The 22,332-nt window shown below is 43.3% G+C and overlaps 3 protein-coding genes across 3 annotated transcripts in view; 1 reads left to right on the top strand and 2 right to left on the bottom strand.

Annotated features, from left to right (window-relative positions):
• Nucleotides 1-5,436, bottom strand: part of LOC119462132 (uncharacterized) — a 53,722-nt gene extending 48,286 nt beyond the window's left edge. The window contains exon 1 of the mRNA XM_037723477.2: nucleotides 5,355-5,436. The gene's annotated coding sequence lies outside the window, so the exon portion shown is untranslated. The remainder of the gene's footprint in view (nucleotides 1-5,354) is intronic.
• A 747-nt stretch (nucleotides 5,437-6,183) lies between these two features.
• Nucleotides 6,184-8,322, top strand: LOC119461267 (N6-adenosine-methyltransferase non-catalytic subunit). Its single transcript, XM_037722499.2, has one exon. The coding sequence runs from the start codon at nucleotides 6,372-6,374 to the stop codon at nucleotides 7,644-7,646; it is 1,275 nt and encodes a 424-aa protein (XP_037578427.1). The 5' UTR covers nucleotides 6,184-6,371; the 3' UTR covers nucleotides 7,647-8,322.
• The window catches only part of LOC119461266 (ceramide kinase-like), a 104,745-nt gene continuing 90,731 nt past the window's right edge, over nucleotides 8,319-22,332 (bottom strand). The window contains exons 8-11 of the mRNA XM_037722497.2: nucleotides 21,355-21,437; nucleotides 17,809-18,008; nucleotides 15,447-15,595; nucleotides 8,319-10,325 (exon numbers count right to left, since the gene is read on the bottom strand). Coding sequence (XP_037578425.1) covers nucleotides 10,235-10,325; nucleotides 15,447-15,595; nucleotides 17,809-18,008; nucleotides 21,355-21,437 — 523 coding nt within the window. The 3' untranslated portion in view covers nucleotides 8,319-10,234. The remainder of the gene's footprint in view (nucleotides 10,326-15,446; nucleotides 15,596-17,808; nucleotides 18,009-21,354; nucleotides 21,438-22,332) is intronic.

Below are 22,332 nucleotides of genomic sequence, written 5' to 3'. Positions count from 1 at the left end.
TTGATTGATTGATTGATTGATTGATTGATTGATTGATTGATTGAATAAACGAGTGAGTGAGTGAGTGAGTGAGTGAGTGAGTGAGTGAGTGAGTGAGTGAGTGAGTGAGTGAGTGAGTGAGTGAGTGAGTGAGTGAGTGAGTGAGTGAGTGAGTGAGTGAGTGAGTGAGTGAGTGAGTGAGTGAGTGAGTGAGTGAGCCGCGTAAACGGTTGAATAGAAATTGTGACCTTGCGCTAGCAGCAGAACGCCATTGCCACTAAACCACCCCCGGCGCGAGCTATAAGGAGGAGTATCTAAACAAGCAAAGAAACGGTAGACACCACCGCTTCGTGAACAAATGGCCGAAAGCGCCTTGCGACGTTATGTCACCCATGGCCGCCAAGATAATGAATTCAAAGTTCGACTCATAAATCACTCTATCGCTTTAGTAGTTATTGAGCGAAGTCTACCCTAGCTCTCTCGGTCTTGCTACTGGATAGAAAACGGCTGTTGACTATGAGCGACGAAGAGCTCTGGATCGATTTAATCCACCTAAGTGTCCCAATCTCGATCGTGCACAAACGCCGAGGTAGCCGTTTCCTTCTTAGCATATCGCCCTCATCAATATGCGGAATCGAAAGTGGTGGTTCTGGATGAGGCTAAAGAAAAGCCACTCAAGTTCGACCTGCTCTTTTACACTGTCGTGAGTGCGGAATTCAAACTGGTGTAGCTGCGTCACGTTCTTCGTCGCTGAAAAAGCACCCACGGCATAGCGCGACAGGGCAAATGATTTGGGTTACCGGCTGTGGCCATCACATTCACATTGTTCTAAAGAACATGGAAGGACAAAAAGAAATCGTGGCAGGAAAAAAGTCATCGTAGATAATTGACAAAGTCAGTGATTGACTTGCATGTGCGACCCTGCTGTCTATCTCCGTGCCATCTCGCGTTTCACGGTAAACGTTAAGGCGCAATTTAGGCTCTTTCGGCCATAGAATCGGCCAACAATATTCAAGAAATTTCGATACACAGCAGGTGCATCTTCTGCCGAGCCGTTACTGGATAAAAGCGATAACATGGTGAAATGAGATATCGCACTAACGCAAGCGTGAAATCTGGTTATTCACACTACGTTCGCGCCGATGAGACGCGGTCCTCACGTGACTATCATGACGTCACGCTGCGCTAACCAATCAGGCGCCCCTCTAACTGCCGCCCCACAGCCGCACTACTTTCTGCGCTCTACTACTCTCTTCTTCCTTACTCTTGCAACCCTCTCCAGTTTATTGTACGGGATCTAGGGGTGTGCGAATATTCGAAATTTCGGATACAAATCCAATGGTCTTTGCTATTTAATACGTATTCGATTCGAGAATACACTATTCGACATTGTCAAACATGCGTGTCATTCGAATATCTAAGGGATAAGAACGGTGGAACCGATTAGGAAGTCGTTTTTCACGAATATTCGTATTCAGGTCTCACTGTTCGAACACCCCAACGAGAACGCGTCCGTCCGACCATCCAAAGTGTGCGAAGTATAGGCAAGGAAATATATCGCTTTAAAGTCGATTTTCTTGGAGACCTTGGTGCGTATAACATGAGCCAATTTCCGTTACCCAGGTACCGGCACCATCCTATTCCTTCGTCATGTAGCAATAATTCCCATTCCACAAGGGACCCATGATAAGCCAAAGTTACTGAAAAATTCCTCCAGCATTAGAATACGGTAACGCTACAAGTCTAGATTAGGTATATCGAGTTGTTTTTCTCGATCTGTTCTTGTCGTTGATTTTCATTGCATCACGCCTGCGATTACATAAGCAAAATGACACATGAGAAGTCGAGAGCCAGTCGAAATCTCGTCTGGTAGAGAAGAATCGTGAATAAAGAAAATCAGGACATTAACCAAGATGAAGAAATTATTAAAGCTTGATATTTCCACCAACGCATGCATGGGTGAGAACAAGGCCCCCATATGGTGCGGCTGAAACGCAAGGTTATTAATGATAGGTGATGCCTCGCCCTTACGACGGCTCTCTCTAAGTAGCAAAAGCCGATCTCGAAGGCCATGTTTTTGCTTTCGGAGTCGGATACGATACATAGACGCCATGTCTTGGACATCACCTGCCGTTTCATCTTAGTCGCCGTCTGTTTTGTTTGGAGGAGGAGGAAGAGGAGCGTTTGTGTCGCTCTCCACTGGCTCTGTGGTGTATCTTCACAGCACGCATTACCGCAATGCAGTGAAGGTGCATTGTAGAGCAACAGGGACTGATTTTTCTCATTTCTCAGCATCTTCACTGCACAACAAAAAGTAATGTAGCAAAAATGCAATGCAAAGGCAAAGGGGTGAAAAAATCAGAACTGATTCAGAATTGAATCAGAATAAAAAATCGGAACTTGGTCAGAGTGAGGCCTGGATCAGAACTGAAAGACGCAGAACTGATTTGCCGTAGTCACTGTTCCAGTGCTTCGACTTACAGATTCATTCGGCCTCGCTCTGCGACCTGCTAGCCTCCTGCTTACCTTAGATGGTACGGAGCAACAACCCCAGAAATGCTTTGTTCCCGGGTTCGATTTCCTGGCCTAGACGAATTTTCCTTCAACTTCTCCTTCTGAGAAACCCGTATGGGTTTCATGTGTAGCTTTACGTTACTATCAAGTAGTTGACAATTTTTACCTTTCATGAACTTTCCGCCACCTTGCGGGATTCTTCAGAACTAATTTTCCTGACTCCTTTAAAGCAGAAAAAAAATTAGGCTGTGACTACACCTTCCGAAAGAATTTTATCTGTGTCGTGCTGTCAAATACACCGTTTTCTTTATCTTATGAGCGAGAAAAAAAAGGAAACGGGATTCAGTCAGGCCGCTGGAAGTACCACAGTTTACGGCTCACTACATGCCACAAGACACCTTTTTTTGCCCCCTTTTATTGCCGCCCCCCCCCCGTTGTTGTTGTTGTTGTTGTTGTTGTTGTTGTTGTTGTTGTTGTTGTTGTTGTTGTTGTTGTTGTTGTTGTTGTTGTTGTTGTTGTTGTTGTTGTTGTTGTTGTTGTTGTTGTTGTTGTTGTTGTTGTTGTTGTTGTTGTTGTTGTTGTTGTTGTTGTTGTTGTTGTTGTTGTTGTTGTTGTTGTTGTTGTTGTTGTTGTTGTTGTTGTTGTTGTTGTTGTTGTTGTTGTTGTTGTTGTTGTTACTTTTGTACCATGCAAGTCAAACAAAAACCAGAGCTCCCAGAGCTCTCTTCGGGTGTGAGTAGGAAGAACAATGATCAGTTTGGGCAGTGTTTCGGAAACATATAGTATGTGACTCGATTAACCTCTGAAACACGCAATCTCGGCGTGATTTCGCATGAATAATACATTGTCAGAATACAGCTTGCAATCCCATGGTAGAATATTTTTTTTCTATCTTTAGAATATTTTTTTTCTCGTAGATTTAGCCATTGTTGCACGCGAAAACGTTTTACCTCATTCTCCAGTGACAATTCTTAAAACAGCTAGAGCGGCAGCCCACATTTTATAAGAAAATCTCGTACCTGCTTTGTATGAATGCTCAGTTTTCTCTTAAAATAAATTTATTACACACGAACGCCAGCGAGAAGGGGCACTTATAAGTTAGACCATTATTCGGGGCCAAAAACAATTTTCCTACTTAAGTATATACACGTAAAGCTCAGAAATGCTCTCATGTTGCAATCCCAGGACCGATCTGAATTAAATTTGTTCAGATTAAAAAGAAAATGTTAATTCTGATGACTACAGGAAGCAAGACATTGATAAAATAGGAGGTCCCCTTACAGCCTTGAGCTTTGGGACCTCCTTCTGTATATCCTGTAACTGTGCTTTTATTTTCGTGAATGAATAAATAAAAGCTCTTCTTCAAAAAACATGACGCAGAAAGTTTACAAACCCGTCACTCTGCAATCAAATACAGATGTGGCAGTTCTGCAAACGCATCTGTTCAGTGACGTAGCCAGGAATATTTTTCGGGAGGGAGTGGGGTGGGGGCACCCCCCTAGGTCTGAACCGGGAGGGTGAGATGGGGGGACGCCTGGTGTGCCCCTCCCCCTTTCCACTGAATACGCCACTGTTAGAGCGCATCTAAAGCGGACAAATGTGATACATTAGCTCATGGTTCTGCGTGAGCTGGTTGAAAATGCTTACGAGGATTTAGCAAAAGTCGTGCCCACAAATTAGTAAAATATTTCTACGTTGTGTTGTCAACCATCAATTTTGCCTTTTCAGATGTCTAATAAGGGAAAGTTTACAAAATTAAGATATCGCTTTTTATTGCCGAGTTGTAACCTTGTTTTTGCAGTTTTTAATGGTATAGAATTTTTTCTTTTAATGTAAGAAACCTGATGGCCTAAAATAAAATTTACTACTTGCAATCAGTAGATTTAACTAGTTTCCTTTAAATGCGACAAACATCATCAAAATGAGAGGAGTTTGGAAGCTTCGACCTTCTCTTTTGCAGTTTCCTTTATTATTATTATTATTATTATTATTATTATTATTATTATTATTATTATTATTATTATTATTATTATTATTATTATTATTATTATTATTATTATTATTATTATTATTATTATTCTATGCTTCGCCCTTAATTTAGAGGACAGAATAGCGCTCATTAGGTGAAAGAAAGGAATTCACCCAAATATTTTGCAATTACACTTCTCAGAACGTCCGAATTTCGAAGCCACAGTTTTTTAGAGAAATCGCGAGGGTGACTTGTGCACTTGGCATGGGATGACAGAGTAGTTCCATTTCAAACATTATATGTGATTTTGTTAACCACTTTCAAATATCTTATCTTGGGAAAAAAATCCTAATGATCAACTTTGATGTGATTGGCATGCATGCACTCAAAACATTATCGGCGGAAAAAATTTTGCATGTGCGCATGTTTGGAATTCCGCGCTTGACAGAGAAGCTGTCAACTTTCTTAATGCAAATAATGCTCACGCATCTAAATAAAATGCATCTTTCTCTTTCAATTCCACAATAAGTTCATAAAACTTCGTAAACTATTGACTTTTCTCTATAGTTTCTTTTTTCCTAGTCTTCACAACGCCGCTACTGCTTGAGCCAAATGAGGAAAACAGAACTTTTGATAAACAGAAGCGAGAGCCGAGTGTTTCACTAAAAGCCGACTTTTAGAACTGTTATAAAATGGTTGAAGAAATAACTTGTAGAAGTTTCGCTTCATCGTTGACTGGAACCCTACGTGCTCGGTTCGCCCATTCCGCTACAAGTTCTCTATTCAGGCGAATGAAACACACAGGCAGCGCCGCAACACAAAATGTTTCACTGTACGACACGTCCAACACGTTGACAATGAACATCGCACACTGATGGACAAGTAGGCTTACGCGTGCGCTGTAGGTTCAATGTTGTGTTGTATCAGTTTGCGCGATTTTAGCCTACAGACATGTTGTCATGCGATTTGCAAAGGCCATGCCGTTGCTCCACTTACATACGTTGTTACCCTGTACACCAACTCATGCCTGTACTCTACCTTCACTGCACGGCAGCCTTGCTGGTGCTGCCCTCTCACGCTTATAATGATCAGCAAGACGCGCTCAGCGTGGCCTTCAAGATTTACGAGCGCTGATGAAGTCTCGGAGGCCACGGAGTTTCTGATGAAGCTCATGGTGTAGCTGCATAGCCTCAAAGATTGCAAAGACCACGCACTTAGCGTTGTTACGATCTTTACCTGCTAATTGCGAGCTACTGCAAACCACTTCCATTTTGCCGTAATTGTAGCTTCACATAATATTTTGGTAGCTGTTTGTTATATTTGTTGTTTTTAATAGGTGGTGCCCAAATCCACGGCTTGTAGGGTAGCGTCCTCTGGAATTAAGATGCGGATCTTAAAGGCTATGCTTCGTTGAAAGCATCGAACGTCATTTTAGGAGCCGGAAACACGTCACATACGTCGGTTTTTGAACACCCCCTAAGGCAATGTTGGTGACTTATACGAGTGCTGCAAAATTAAAAGCAAAATTATTTCAATTATTTTTTTCAAGGACTAATTTTTTGGTTGCTATTTATAATGGCGATATTAATTGTAAAACAGAAAATGTTACAGTCCCAATTGTTGGAGCGCAGCGCTTACAATGTGTAGTGGCAAGTACACAAACCACGCCTGAGACAGCTTTACTTAACTTAGCCTTCGCTTTTCCGTCTTTTCAGCTGCACTAAAAGCAGGCTTGCAGTTAACAAAAAAGTGGGGAGGCCGGCGTCTGTGTCGCTGTATGAAGAAGGGAATCGGTGGCCGGTAGACTTTTGTTTCCGTGTGTTTACCGCTCGTTCGGTGGGTTGACATTTACGTAAGTAGGCATTGTAATAAGTGAGCATTAGTCGATATTGTACAGACCTACATCGACATGAGCGGGGAGTTATCGGTCAGGCAGGCGCTGAAGGAACGTTCTCAGAAAAGGCGCGTTCTTCTCGTACAGCAACTTGGGGACGGCACAGCCAGCAACTTGAGCCAGATCCTCGGAAACACAAACGAAAGGCAGCAGCTCGCGCAGAATTCGAAGGAGACTCAAGGAGCCAGTCAAGCAAATCCGGATTCTTCTAAGGATCCCAAGCAACCCAGACTCGACAGCGAGGGACCGCGCTTTCCTGTGCCTTCTGCTGATGAGGATTACGAGCAAGTTTACACTTATCGCGATTCGAGCACGTTCCTGAAAGGCACACAGAGCGCGAACCCCCACAACGATTACTGCCAGCATTTTGTCGACACTGGCCAGCGGCCGCAGAACTTCATCCGAGATGTCGGCCTGGCCGACCGCTTCGAAGAGTACCCGAAGCTCAAGGAGCTCATCAGGCTCAAAGACGAGCTCATACGTGACACTGCCACGCCACCCATGTACCTCAAGTGCGACATGGAGGAGTTCGACTTCCGCAGCCTGAAGTGCAAGTTCGACGTGATTCTGGTCGAGCCCCCGCTCGAAGAGTACCAGCGCACCTGTGGCGTTTCTTCCCACACCAAATTCTGGAGCTGGGACGAGATCATGAAGCTGGAGATCGAAGAAGTGGCCGCCTCGCGTTCTTTCCTGTTCCTCTGGTGCGGTTCATCGGACGGCTTAGACCTGGGCCGACTCTGCCTGCGCAAGTGGGGCTTCCGACGCTGCGAGGACATATGCTGGATCAAGACAAACATCAAGAACCCCGTTCATCTGAAGAACCTAGAGCCCCGCGCGGTGTTCCAGCGGACAAAGGAGCACTGCCTGATGGGCATCAAGGGCACCGTGCGTCGCAGCACCGACGGTGACTTCATACACGCCAACATCGACATTGACCTCATTATCTCGGAAGAGCCGGAGTTCGGCGGAATCGAAAAACCCGAGGAGATTTTTCACATCATCGAACACTTCTGCCTGGGTCGGCGCCGTCTGCATGTTTTCGGCAGAGACGTGACCATCCGACCGGGCTGGCTGACCATTGGACCAGATTTGACCAACAGCAACTTTAACAGTGATGCTTACAATGCTCACTTCAGCAAGGGTTCCGATTACTTGACCGGTTGCACAGAACGCATCGAGATCCTGAGGCCGAAGTCTCCGCCCCCAAAAGGTGGCAAGAATGCCGGTGGACCATCTGGACTTTCAAGAGGAGGCAATCGTCGTGGCCGAGGGGCACCTAGAGGTCGCTGACATAAGGCCTCCAGATAACTGGCAACCGACTGATTGTGTATTCACTGCTCCGTGTAGAACACTGCGGTTGCAAGTTACCATCTTCGAGGGCACCTCTGATGTTCCAAGGTTGATACTCTCCGAGACAAAGCATAAAGCAGCAGGAAACTCCTTGTAAGCTGCACTGTGAAACTAGCGCGAGCAAGTTCAGTGACCAAGTCCAGATTCCAGCTAAGTGTCCGCAAGGCATGGACCACTTACCTGTACAGCTGCTGAATGCCAGTGTCAGATGCTTTTCTCTGTCTAAATGTAGTGCTTAATCATGATCATATCCACTTGTATTCTACCACAGGCGCTGACCATTTTATTGTTGTCTTGTACGTACATGCTAGTGATGTAATTACGTGTTGCCCCACTTGCATCATAATGTTCAGCATGTCGCTTTTACATCCATAATACAAAGTTGATATGAAGCTGTATGCCGTATCTAGTTTTGTGTTGGATTTTATTTCTGGCTGGAGTTCATCAACCTGCTGTTGCATTTTAGAATGGGATCACGATCGTTTCATTTCTTCATTTTTGGACAACCAGCGTAAATCTCCAACTTATTGTTTCTCATGCATTGTGAGACATGTATTTCTGTACAGCTGCTCTGTGGTGTATCATATATACATACAAAACAAAGTACAAAAGTGGATTTGTATATCTTTATTGCACAGTTGCATATCTTCTCACAGGTGCAACTGCATATGCCCCAGCCTCTCATGCGAGTGGCTCAGTAGCAACATAAACCAAAATATACGCGTCTGTACAAAAAGGCAAACATGGCAACATCACGATTTCTACATTCATAACACCAACAAGATGTGGCTGCTCAACAACTACTCGGGCACAGTGAATGTTGCATTCCTTTCTTAAAACGTTTACAGAACAGTGACAACTGATACTGACACAACACAAGACGTGATCTGGTGGCCTGTAATGACAAACCATCGCATACTGTAGAAAACATGCTGTCTTGTGGATACACCAAAAAAAAAGGATTATCACATGTAGCATCTCTTGTCAAGGAAAGCATAGTTATCACAGTCTCTGATGGCTACAAGCCACTGTGTGCCATTTGCATACCATTACCTCAGTAACCCAGTCAAAAAAAAAAAAACTAATTTTGTGCGACTGATTTATTGGGACTAGGCAAAGCAAGAAAAAGCTGCCGTACAATGAAAAACATTACACATCTTTCATTTCCATAATAACTGGAAAATGTCTATGGCAACGTAGTATATCTGCAGAAAGAGTACAGGTCAAACCACACACCTCCACATGAGTACTTGCTTAGATGTAGGCTGCACCTAGTCACAATTACCTAATCGGAAACAACCCCTCATCCGTGCTTTGCAAGCTTGCTACATAACTGACGTTCAATGCACTTAAGCAACAAACTAGAGAAACAAGCCAAACATCTTCTGCTGGTCATATAATCTCAAGGAAACTCATACACTGCCTATTGAAGACACTGCATGTTTATAATGGTCATTTAAGAAAAATCTAGTGATAACACGCCAGTGTTATGGAAATGATGTCTGGGGTAACAAGAACAAGCTCAATATGCCCGAGGGCTAAAATCAACGCCTCACGACATCGCTCGGAGCAACCACATTTTGTACCTCTTGTCTGAGTGTTTCTTTTGTCCCACTCTCATCGACGACTGATAAGAATGCGCTGTGGAATGTCTTGATGAAAAGGAGCCACACATTCAGCATGCTGGTTGCTTGGAGATCTCTTGAGAAAACAATCTGTCAAGTGTTCACACAACACATGCCATCTCCTACAACAGGGGCACATTACAGCGACACATCGTGTGTCATAAACCACTATAGTACGTCTCTGACATACCATTAAAACTGCGGAGACTATGCTTGATGCCCGTAAAATGCAAGGGCACTAGTATGCCTAATTTCAACTATTTTCTCCTGTTTGACAGCTAAGTGGCTCTATCTATTCAATTCTAATCAGGATGATGAAGTCTGTGTTACTAAAGCAATAAGGCCAGTTTATGACCACCATATATTGTTCCTATAACATTACAACAAAAGCAGCTAAAACAGAAGTTAACATTCAAATTATGGCTCTTCACAAAGAAGTGATCCAGTCAAACAAAATGATGTCTCGTAGACTTGCTGCCCAACAGTTGGTAACTGGCAATTCTAAAACGGAACCTACACACTCTTACCCAAAAATATTTCTACAAAGTGAAAGTGCCTTGTTCCAAGGGAAAGCACAGCTCCCCTGTTGCAAAATAGGCAGGTGTGTTGCAGGGATTGAAATTTCGCCTTGGATGGGGTCACAGGAACATGGCAAGTCGCCATTTGGCGTTCATTCATGCGCCAACAGTTTTGATGCGTGAATGTGGACCCAGCAATGGCTTCAACACACAGATGTGGATACATAAGCACCCGGACAGAGGCAACGCAAAGGAGGGACCCATGAAACGAGACAGCGCTTTGTCGGAAACAGGCAGAATGAAAGACACAAAAGTGGGGTCACAGACAGAGAAACGGCGTAGGAGAGCTGCCGTAGTTGTAACACGCTACTTCCATCTTCTCTCGTTACTGGCAGGAGCAGAAGCAGCGATCTGATTGGTGTTCATCTCGCTCTTCGATGCCATGTGCGTACAGCTTGAGCAACTGACGATGAGACCTACAGGAAAAAGAAGAATGAGACAGACTGGTGTTTTCAACAATTCCTCACTAGTAACTTGACCGAGGGCTTTGTACCAACGCTGCAAAAATATAAACATTTTATTGCCAAATTGTAGACATCACCCATGTGGCTCTTTCTGGCTCATTCATGTGCTCAAAACTAAAAGAGCTTTTAGGCCACCAGATAGATATTTGCAGTACTTTAACTAACTGTGCAAGTTTTATAACCAGACTTGGCCAAAGCATGTCTAAGAGTGACAACACTTCTACTATGTGAAAAAGGTATGATGCATCTTGGTCGTGCCCGGCAGAATACCACCACTAGGTTACAGAATAACTTTCTTAGTTTGTGCCACAATTGTAACTGTGGAGTTGCTATGTGAAAAAGTTGGCTACTCTTTTCACATGGCTACTCCCTTAACTCCGGACATACAAAACTCGCAACCATATTTAACCTAACCACAATAAAATGAGGCATTACGTGCTAAACATGGTAGAGAAGATTTAAAGTGACGGTTAAGGTGCTTAATTATTTGTCACTAAAGTTTTGTTTAGTGGATGATTTTCACATTACCTAATTCGCCTTGATTCGCAGTCATTGTAAGCCAAAATTAGGGTTAGCAGCGTCTTGGGAGCAGTGTACCATCTCTTTAACAATTGTGTGACAACGGGTATTTCATTGACTGAGTGACAACACTACTTGAACTGAAGCGCACAGCTTCTGAAAGGACTCCCGCCTACTGCTGATGTGTATGTAAGATAAGTGAAACAAAATTAGTCGCCAAGTCTATCCAGTGCCTAACACTCCACAGACACTTTCAACTTCTGACAAGTGGCTGCAGACAACACTCTCCAGTCAGCCCTAACGGAACTCTCTGCTGCTACTAGTGCGGCTGAGAAATTACAACGAAGGCGCAATTTTAATTATATTAAATAAATAGCAGTTTCACGCAAAGGGCAAAACATTGACTGAGATAGCAAGGTTTAGCATTGCTTGGACTCTTGTTGGGGGCCTCTGCTCTGGAATTGTGCCACAGGTATGTTTGTTCTGCAGCCAGGAATTTTTTTTTTTTTTTTTCATAGAGACCCTGGCAGTAGAATGCAGTGCCCCTTGTAGCTTAGGTTCTGCATTTTCAGAGTTTACTTGGGGGGCAAACTACAAGAGTGTTTTTCAGAATGTTACTTTCAGCAAAAATGGTAGTTTAGCTTTTTACAGCGCAACAAAATTCAATTTGTTCAGCTTCTCCCATACCACAAAAGCAGCCTTGATCACAAGAAATAAGTGCTGCATAACAGTGGAAACATTGTAATCAGTCATTGTGGCGCGTTCTTTCCGGTTTATGGGACGAAATGTCGAGAACATCCCTTCAAAGCTAACACTGGTTAGGAAAAGCCAGTAGTTAGACAGCGAATGAAAGGATGTGCCAGTTTTACATCTTCAGAGGTTAAACATCTTCAACAGTATAAGCCCGATATTCTGACAGCTTTAAGCAAGGTAGCATCATGCCCCAGTAGTAAAATAGCCGAAAAACAATGTTCATACGCACTGAATGCTTCCAGAAATGTCACCTTCGTGTTTAGGTTGACAATCTGAGCACGATACGAGAACGACTCACTAGTTTACTGTAAGTGATAAACATTTCACTGCACAGTATCGCTACACTCTTAATAGATTCACAGTGTGTCTTCTACAATGTCAATCATGCGGTTGGCATTCACGCCAAAGGTTTTAGCATATGCATCATTCCACTGATTTAGCAGACTGAGACGTTCACAGCAGTGTATGCTACCAGCAGACTATGTACATGTCATACAAAACAGTAGAGACAGCTTCTAGTTTCTTGAGAACAGTTCTTTTTAAATTTGCATTAGGAACTTCAGCATGATAAGCAGGTTGTGTGAGGAGTTCGTTGTTGCATGAAAGGCCTTTGGCTTCTCACTACTTTTCCGTGCACTGCCATGTGCACATAACTGAGGACTCCGTAATTATTGTCGGATAAATCCGAATCATGAATTTTTTTAACAGGCGAGCGTTTTTCTAACTTTATCGAATTATTCCAAAAATGTGGAATCCTATTTATTCATTCTTTTATTTTAAGCCATTACAGTAACACCTTTGGCTCCATGAAATAACTGCTTTAAAGGGGCCCTGAACAACCTCTCGGGCTTAGTGAAATAACATAGTCCACTGGTAACATACGCTGCTGTGAACATCTCAGCCAAGTTTTGCTGTCGTACACGGTGCGTGGAGCTCGCAAGTGGAGCACGAAGTCGCCTTTCTCTCAAACGCTCTCTTTTCAACAGAAGCCATGATCCTCACTCTTTTCTGGACGCTTTATTTCATAATAAAGCAGATTCCCATACGCGGCTGCTATTGGTCGTTGCGGTTGGCTACGCAGTGTAGATACCGCGGCCGCCACGAGATGCCGGCACGTGTCCACTGGCTAAGCGCACTGTGGCTTGCTGAGGACAACCGCGATTGGCTTATGTTTAGCGTGTCGTAGGCACCAAAATCGGAAGTCTTGGCATCTACGTTATCATACAAAACGAAATTTGAGCTGCGCACCACGGTGACATTTAGAAGGCAGAGCGTTGTGGGCATACGCCACACCACCGTAGTCTTCGCAGTGCAAGGCATTGAAGAAGGAACGGGAGCACAGTGGAGGCCGTGTTCAATTGCCAATATCTCCGCTTCTGCTGAATACATTGAAGTACTTTTTGCGGCAGAGTATTTCTGAAATAGCCTATTTTCACTTCAAATGCCTTTCTCCACTTCGATAAAAAGTGGTTCAGGGCCTCTAAGTAATTTTCTCTTGAGAGCCATCGTTGAATGGTACAGCCTTTCTGATGATGTTGTGACCCAAGATTCATTGTCGTCATTTGAGAAACACTTACAGTAATTTTTCTTTTTCACTTTTTATCTGCAGTGTTATTTCTGAATTTTTCAGGCCCCTATGCTTCTAACAAAGTCTGTTATTGTTCAGTTTTACATACAGTACTTATTTCTTGCATTTAGTGCCTCATTCTATGTGACAATATTGTTATGCACCAGCCTGGCTATGACCTGTCTGAAATCGCAGTGTTAATACATAAATAGGTCTAGTTGGTACTGAACAATGGTCTTGAAATGCTTGTTTCAAGTAGCATCGTCTGCTACACGGGGTGGCATTGGAAGTGAAGAAGGAAGAGGTTGAGAGGACACAGTCCACACAACATGCACAGGGAGAAAGGAATAAAGCAGAAAACAAGCTGATGCACTGTCCCCTTGTTCTTAAGGCCTTGTCCGTCCTCTACAACGAAACCCGTTACAAATCGTCCACTGTTTTTTGTAAAATGCCAGCCCAGGTGTACTGGGAAATTGGCTATGTCAAGCTGAATGCGTCAGTTTTCGTAAGACCACCAAAGGAAAGTAGCACTGTGCTTGATGATCCAAACAAAGCAGAGGGCAGAGGTTCAAAGAAAGATCAATTAAAAAATTAAATTCTGGGGTCTTATGTGGCAAAACCACAATCTGATTATGAGCCGCACTATAGTTAAGGACGTAGGATTAATTTTGACTCACTGGGGTTTCTTTACCATGCACCTAAATGTAAGTTGCAAGTGGCTTTGTACTTCTTCGCTCTCATCAAAATGCGGCCACAATGGCCAAGAATCCAATCCGCGACCTGGTGCTTAGGGCATTGTGCTTAGTTCAACGCCATAGCCACAAGGCCATCGCGGTGGATAGGAACATTGATACTTGAAGTGATCGTTGGTGAAGCCAATGTAGCACAGATAAAATGATCACAAAGAACAGAATACTGGGCACCAGAGGGGGCTATTGGAAGTGATTGACAGTGTTCAAACAAGGGATGTCGCTGTAGCCAATGTTTCAACAGGGGGACCTGTCTTCGTCAGGGCAACATTTACTCACAACATTTATCGAATGTCTGAAAGGCAATGCCTCAGCAGGCCACTGGCTTCTATACATTGTGGAGCGGCTGGTCAGGCACTGTAAAAGCTGTTGCCCTAATGAAGACTTGCCAAAACGCTGGCTCAAGTGACATACCTTGCTCGAGTGACACTCGCACCACTGAGACATTTTAAATGTATCATCACCTTGTAGTGCATCTTTTACATTCACAGACATCTCACTACGATCACTGTCATAATATTAATTACATATATATTTTACACACTTTCCAGAGGCTGATTTTTGGGCCTCCTTACAGCCATCTTGCATCTACAATTTGCAAATTGCTTCTCCATTGACAACTCTCGACCACTTGCTTGGCGCTCTTTGGCATCTGGTCCTTACCCCAAAAAACACATCATCATCATCATCATCATCATCATCATCATCATCAGGGCTTGTTAGACCACTTGTGCTTGGCAAGTACTTTGAAGGGAGGCCACTTGAGACTGCTGAGTGCTTACGACTGTAGAAAACAGTGGCGCACCGACGGGGGGGGGGGGGATTCGGGGGTTGTAACCCCCCCTGAGGTCGACTTAACCCCCCCTTTTGTTTAACCCCTTTTCTTTCCTTACGCATTTGAGTACTGCAACTAAGATGTAAGACGCGCAATTGTCTGCACACTCGCAAAAAGCGCATTTTTTTACAATTTCCCGTGAAGAAATCGAAATTAGTGCTGTTCAGATGGTATTGGCAAACTGTCAACCCCCCCACCCTGGCAGAGATCCTGCGTGCACTACTCGTAGAAGAACAGTTCAGGTGCTCATCCTCAGTGAGACAGATCTAGGTTCGTAGCAGACGTCCCCGACTCTAAACATTATTTTTTTATTTTTTTAGCTAAAGCTAGGAAGTCACATAGCGAGTCCTTACTTATCCCGGTTGTTGGTCACAGTTGCTGGAACGAGTTAAGGTGGCCACTGCCCTCTGTCACTGCTTTTCACCACTGCTCGCAGTTTCATACGGAAGCAGAGGACTTGGAGCAGCACATAACAAAAGTTTAAGAGTTGTCTGATTTCTACCAACATTAACAGTTATAAAATGTCTGTGAAAGTGACAGTGTTGAAGGTGACACTCCTCTGCAGTGTGGAGTGGCTGGGGAGGCATTGCAGAAGTACAGGCTTGCACCATCCGCAATAGAAAAGCACCTAACAAAGGTGCAATACCTACCTAACGAGCAGCGAAGTTTCTGGGAGCAGTTCCCCATCACACTGCCAAGAGCCAGTGTGCTTGACTGTGCCGTCGTCGCTAGAGTCCGGCGTTTTGGGCACAAACTCGAAGCAACTTGTTCGGAAGCAGTGCACAAAGGGAAACTTGAACTGTGATGGTGAACAAGAACAGCATAAACATCTAAGATCGCAAGTTTTGAAAATATTGTGAAACTCAACAGCATCTAGGCATTTTGCAATATTGCCACGTAGACTAAACAGCATTACTTTATTTCATTCATTTCAATTCATTTGACACACATACAATGTCTCGGGTGCTATAAGTTGAAGGCAGTAATATATAATGGTATTGTAGACAAGCACAAGTAAGACAATTTTATGAAGGCACTCAACGTAACCTACTTGTGCATTATTTTATGCCCCCTCTTTGCTTCTGCCTAGCTCCCATCAATCAAAACCTACAACAGAAATAATTAGTTAGTTAATCCTGGTTTAATGGCGCAAAAGCGACTAAGGCCATGCTGCGCCAGTCACAAGACAATACAAAAACAATGTTAGGGCAGTAAAAGCTGTGTTACTTTATAGTTGATGTAAATAACCAGTTTCATCTAAAAAGTTGAACAACTCCGTGAATGGCACTAGCAGGTCGTCTCCTAGTAGTAAGGAGGCGTGTAGAGGTATATGCAAGGTATCTAGATTTTGTAAAAGTTTCCGTCTCTGTGTTTCGGTATAATTAATTAGGTTTTATACCTCTGAGCATCACTGTGGATTAAAATATCCCATTGTAGCGGAGAGCTTGAGGTCCGTTTTGACTGTCTCAAGTTCCAAATAAAAATCTATATATACCAACAGCATTGTACTTCACTGTCACTAGAATGCTGGCACCACGACCGAGAACCAAACCCGCAACTTCATGCTAAAAACCACAATGCCTATGGCACAAAGCCGTCGGCGCAGCAGGTCTTGTCAACTATGGCACAAAGCCGTCGCCGCAGCAGGTCTTGTCAAATTTCAGCCAACGTCGAGCTTGTCAACACTCTTATTCATCTCTAATGACACAGGTGACATTTGCCCCCCCCCCCAACTCGTTTGGGCAAATGCAAAACCATCATACGTGGTAGCTGCGCTGATTCAGTATCAGCTCGAAGAAATCAAAAGTGCCTATCAAATGCTGCTCGAGTACTTTGCGCAGAAACACATGTGCAGAAGCTTCACCCATGTTGCCTTCTTTTTATTGTCACAAATAGTTCACGAATATAGCAATGGGCTGAGCAAAGCCAGTTGAAATGAGGCAGGAAATTCGCATCTCAAAGCTAGCTTGCACAGCATGATCACAAGCTTTACCTAAGGATGATTTGAAACTTTCAGAGGCGATCACACACTTTACTGCCCTAGGTAAATCTTGCGATCATGCCGCGTAAACCAGGCAGCTTTGATTTGCAAATTTCTCGCCTCACTTCAGCTGGCTTTCCCAGTCCGTTGCTATCCACAGTCGCTGAAGCCCTGCTAAACAAATGCAAAAGTAAGCCTCTCATTCCTAAAGTTCAATGTGGCCAGGAAAGGGCATGACTGGTAGTCATACAGTAGTATTGTCACGGAGCGACAGACAATCTAAAGAAGGTAGCATCTAGGTAACACATTCAATTGTTTATTTTTTCTGTGCCTTGTAAGTTATCTAGAATTTGCAGCAATGTAACAAACAAAGGAAAAGGAAAACTTGGTTCTGAAAACAAAAAAGCTATGCCTAGGTATTTTTGTTGAGTATTCTCGTGGAGTCATTTATGAAATTATGTTAAGCTGCTGCAAGGTGTACATCGGCCAGACTGCCCAATGCATAAATGATTGCTTACGAGTGCTCGTGCTGTCAACAACGCATGGAACTTGCTCGCACCTGCCATGCCATTGTAAGTCTTGCATGTGTGAACCTGTGCTAACAGGGACGCAAACTCTAAAACAATGTTGTGATACAGTTGCACGTGACTTGGCCTATGCCTATTTTATCAAGAAACAGGATGATTCTTGCGTGAGCCATCTGCTGTGCTCTCCAGCAATGAATCTAGCTTCCTGGGAGATTGCTTTTGATTATACTTCGATTGAGGCTTTTCTTTCTTGCCTTTCTGGACATGTACAACATCTGCATATGATGTCTGCTTCCTACTGGAAATAAATTAGTTGAAAGCGCACCTGTCCGTCTCATCTACATCATACATGTCCTCATTGCTGAGCCACAATTCTGGTATAATAAACATCAACTGCAGGTTGAAATGCAGCACACAATCTTCCCTACACAACAGCATTTGCAACCACACAGCAAACTGTACACTGGGTGTAGTTTTGGATGACGCTTTAGAATACACACTTACGGGGCTACACGTTTCAGAATTGGCCAGGGCGACCAGAAACCTGAGAAAATTACGCCGTGAGCACTGCGAGACCAGGACGACATCCATGAGACCATTGCCAAGATGTGCTGTGGGAGCCACGCCTGCTGTGCTCCGCGCACACCGGTTGGCCATGAGAGCACAGCTCACGGACAGGAAGTGGCCCTGGATACCTAACCAGTCTGCATCAAGAAAGAGGGTGGGAGAGAATATTTTTTATTCATTGATTTATTGATTGACTGATCTGTTTGAGGTAACCAATTGAATATGCTGCTTCTTTTGTCATTAGGTATAACACTGTTTAGAAAACCTAATGTGGATGTGGATTAACTTGTGCACGTGACCATGCACACAAGTTAATCCACTTCAAACGCTGGCAAAGAATTCTGCAGATCCCACGCTATTGGGGGAATCTGCGTTAAAGCTTTTTTTTGATGTTTACACAAATGGTAAAGCAAACATCATGCAAACATAACGCTAATGACAGAAATGTTTGTACAAACTGAAGCAAATGTAATGTTGTTTTACACGAACGTAATGCTAATGATGCAAATGCAAAGCAAATGCTTATTCAAACGTAATGAGATCATGCAAATGTTAAATAATTTTCACCATGTATTGTCACTGGTGAAAATAAAGCTGATTAATTGATTGATTGATCGATTGATTGGTCGATCGATTTATTGGTCGATTGATTGATTGAGTCGGTGAGTGAGTGATAACGAGAAACCCGTCTGGCATTCTTTTGTAGCTTTGTTCTCTTCTTGGGTAGATGATGGCTTTGTCTTTCATAAAATTTGTTCCAGCTTGTGGATTTCCGTAGAACAAATTTGTCAAAATAAAGTTTACGCACAGGGTTAGCATCTTCTACAGAGCACTGCTGCTGCAGTTTACTTCTGCACACACCTGCACTGCAAGAAGACGAGCACAGCACAGCGTTAGTAGCATTCATGTTTCTGCTGCCAGAAGAAGACATCGTTGAACCTATTTTCATGCGAGGTAATCTGTCCACGTCCCACCTGCTGTCATTGCCACTGTATTATTGTCAACCTTCGTCGCATTCTTTCTCGCCCCTTGCCTTTCACCGTGCAGCCTCACACTTCTACAACAGAGCCCAGCTTTCTGGAAAAAACTTTTTATTCCAATCTTTCCTTGTGCGTGCATGCGACTCTGTGAGTACAAGCAACACCTGTTGCAGACTAAAAGACCAATGTCTGACGAGATTGTCTTAGGTCCTTGGTCTGACGCCAACAGCGCAGCTGTGGTCATCGAAGCGACTATAGCCTTCCTTCAAGCCACTGGACTCCATGCACGGCTATAGTATGACCTCAACGGGATGGACATGTACATACGCACCTCCTAATCTTATCATCATCATTCATCGCTCTTTTTATCCCCTCCCCCCTTCCCCAGTGTAGAGTAGCAGGCCAGAGCAAACTAACGCTCAAGCCGACCTCTCTGCCTTTCTTCAATAAACCTCTCTCTCTCTCTCTCTGTTGCAGACTATCCATATAGTCAGGCGGAAGTGAGTCAGTGGTTTGAAGAAAAGTCTACATTTCTTGCATTCATGTTTTTCTTTTACAGGTACACAAATTCGTATGCATAAATATTTTATTTATTTGCATAATTTATTTGCATTTTATTTATTGTATGCATAAATAAAACATTTATGCATACTAACCCTGCATAGAATGAGCAGAGGACGCTTATAACATGCAAATCAGTGCCAGTGTGATCTGTTGCGATACAGATGTTTAAAACCTAATAATAAATTACACAGTTAATGCAGAGCACCTAAGTATGGCCCTTGATGATCACAAGGACTACCGACTCAGTGCATTTGTACAAAAATCCAAATCGTTTCAGGATTCCTTTAAAGGGGCAATGAAACACTTCTTGAACATGTCAAGAGCGAGAGAAAGCTCTTCAATGAAGTACTGAGAACTCTACCGGTGTATATAAATGCCTACATGCTACATTGTATAGGAAAGGAGTTCAAGGACAGAAAGACCCAGGGAGAGGAGGGCAGGAACATGGTAAGAAAATATGCCCAATCTGTAGACAATGTTGCAGTGAATATGCAAACCAAATATTGTGCCGCTGCACACAGCAGGGAATCTACAATGTTTCATAACAGATCACTTGCTCTCTCCTGTGGCTTTCAAAAGCCCCTATTTCGTACACTCAATGTAACGTCAGCAGCGACATTACACGGGGTACAATAGCCCAAAAATGGCAGCGATGGGGCACATCTCTATGCACACCTTCCCTGATTATATATGAAACAAAGGAACAATGGTTGTTAATGCATTTTGCCCATCCTGTCACAGCTCCTTTGTCGCCTGCAGGTAGGTACCTTTGCCATGTAGCAGCCTTGAAAGATTACTTGTAAAACATTAGCCAAGACTAAACTTGAGCACACTTGCTCAATTTGGAACCCAAGCCTAGCAACACTTGCAGATATTGTTGAGTCTATTCAGAACCAAGCAGCTCAATTCATTTTGTCTAATTAATTACCATCGTCAATCTCTTACATCACGAATAAAGGAAAACCTTAGTTTATTAGAATTAGCTTCTCGCCGCAAACTACGATGCCTGTCCCTTTTCCACAAGGTGTCTTACACTAACCTCTTCCTCAAGACGCCACCTGCTCCATCGCTCATCCTACGTGTCGTCCTGCACCGATCACTGACACAAAGTTGGCGTCCCATTGAGCTGCACCGATGTCTACCTTGACTCCTTTATTCCAAGAACTGCCAACAACTGGAACCATGCACCTTCCCACCACCATTGCTGCCATTTCTGATGCCACTAAATTTAAAGAAGCTGTCACCAATTACCTCCACTCCTCCCTGTAATGCTTCGGGGCACTAAGAGTATGGAAAATAAAAGAGTAATAAATAGGCACAACATGGAAAGAAACGAAAGAAAGGAGCAGTAGGCAGAGCATTGCTATCAGTGTCACCCCAGCTGATAGCTAAGAACCAATGAATTGAGGGGGAATGGAGAAAGTAAACATTGCAAGCACTACATCTTTGTTCATATTAGGTCCTTTTAGTATGTTGCTTTGGAAATATATATTCCTTCAAAGGCATCACACTCATTCCACCGAGTTGCTCTGCTTCAAGAAGAGAGTGTTTCAGGGCCCCTTTAACCCTACAAAGCCCAAACACCATTCCACATCAAAGAAAAAATTAAGACAACTTGTTCACATTTATTTCTGGCCATGAAGAGTATATTGAAATATAAACAGTGAAATGATAACTGCATAAAGATTGATTAGTATGGTAATTACTGAATTGTTATAGCATTTGCTGAACAATCCCCAACTGACAACTCCCTCCAGCATATCAAAACACCATTATGGGCTTTGCGTTAGATTTCCAACACTTAAGTCAGAATTTCGAGGCATCGAATTCGCCATATTAAAAACAAGTCGTTGGGCTTTGTATGGTTAAACAAGCTTAGTCACTATAAACTTGCCTTATTAGCAACATAACAATGGTTAGTTTACACGAGTGGACATACAGGGCTTATTTTCAACGTTGACGTCAGAAGTATTGAGAACTTGGAGTGGGATGTCACCAGGTGCTGTATGGCATACTTCGCATCTGTGAAAGAGAGAACAGCAAGAGGATGACGACGATCACGAGGCTGCTGCTACATGGCAGACTGAATGTAGGGCAAAGGAATAACAAAAGTGTTACAGTTTCTCTTGGGTGTTTCAAACTGAATTGACTCTCTTACATGGAGACTTGCTGAGCTGCTTCAAATTACACAAAGGTAAAATTTAAGGGCCATCCTGAAATTTCCATCAACCCAGAACCCTAAGCCACAGTTCTTGCTAGCATTCTGCGCTCTTTCTCTACAGAGTAAACAGCGCAAATAAGCATGTAAGACTTAAGTGCTTGTTGTATGTTCTTAACATGCAACATGTTCTGTAACATGCAAAGAACCACACCACAAGGCGGTGCTCTCTCTCTGAGGTGGAATGACAGAGCTGGGGCAACAACAGAAGGCATGCAGAATATGTGAGCTGACTCTCAATAAAATGTTCTATTGAAAAGATACTAAACAACGCAACAAAAAAGCAAACAAAACAAAACGAAACATGGCTGCACATCAAGGAGTCCACGCTCTTCAACCTTTCCCCCCCCCCCCCCCCTTACACATTGCTAATTAGATACTCGGTCTTTTTCACTCGGAGCAATGTATGCTTGGCAGACATACATCTACTACACTCTATCGTGCATTGAATATATCTCCTTTTCATCCCCGCATTGGTATGTTTGATAGATCCACTGCACACTATCATGTGTTCAATATATCTCCTATTTATTCCCGCACTGAGATCTTTATTTATTGTGTTTGGATGATCTTTATCACCTGCTGAATTCCCCTCATATATCATTCCCCTCATATATTGTGAACCACTAATTTGGCATTGTATCTTGTATTCGACCCCACACGTGCAAGAACCTTTGGGGACTAATTTATTTTCCGCTT

This window comes from Dermacentor silvarum, chromosome 8, assembly GCF_013339745.2.
Source record: "Dermacentor silvarum isolate Dsil-2018 chromosome 8, BIME_Dsil_1.4, whole genome shotgun sequence".
In the NCBI taxonomy this organism is placed as follows: Eukaryota; Metazoa; Arthropoda; class Arachnida; order Ixodida; family Ixodidae; genus Dermacentor; species Dermacentor silvarum.
This window is presented reverse-complemented; position numbering and strand designations above follow the sequence as displayed.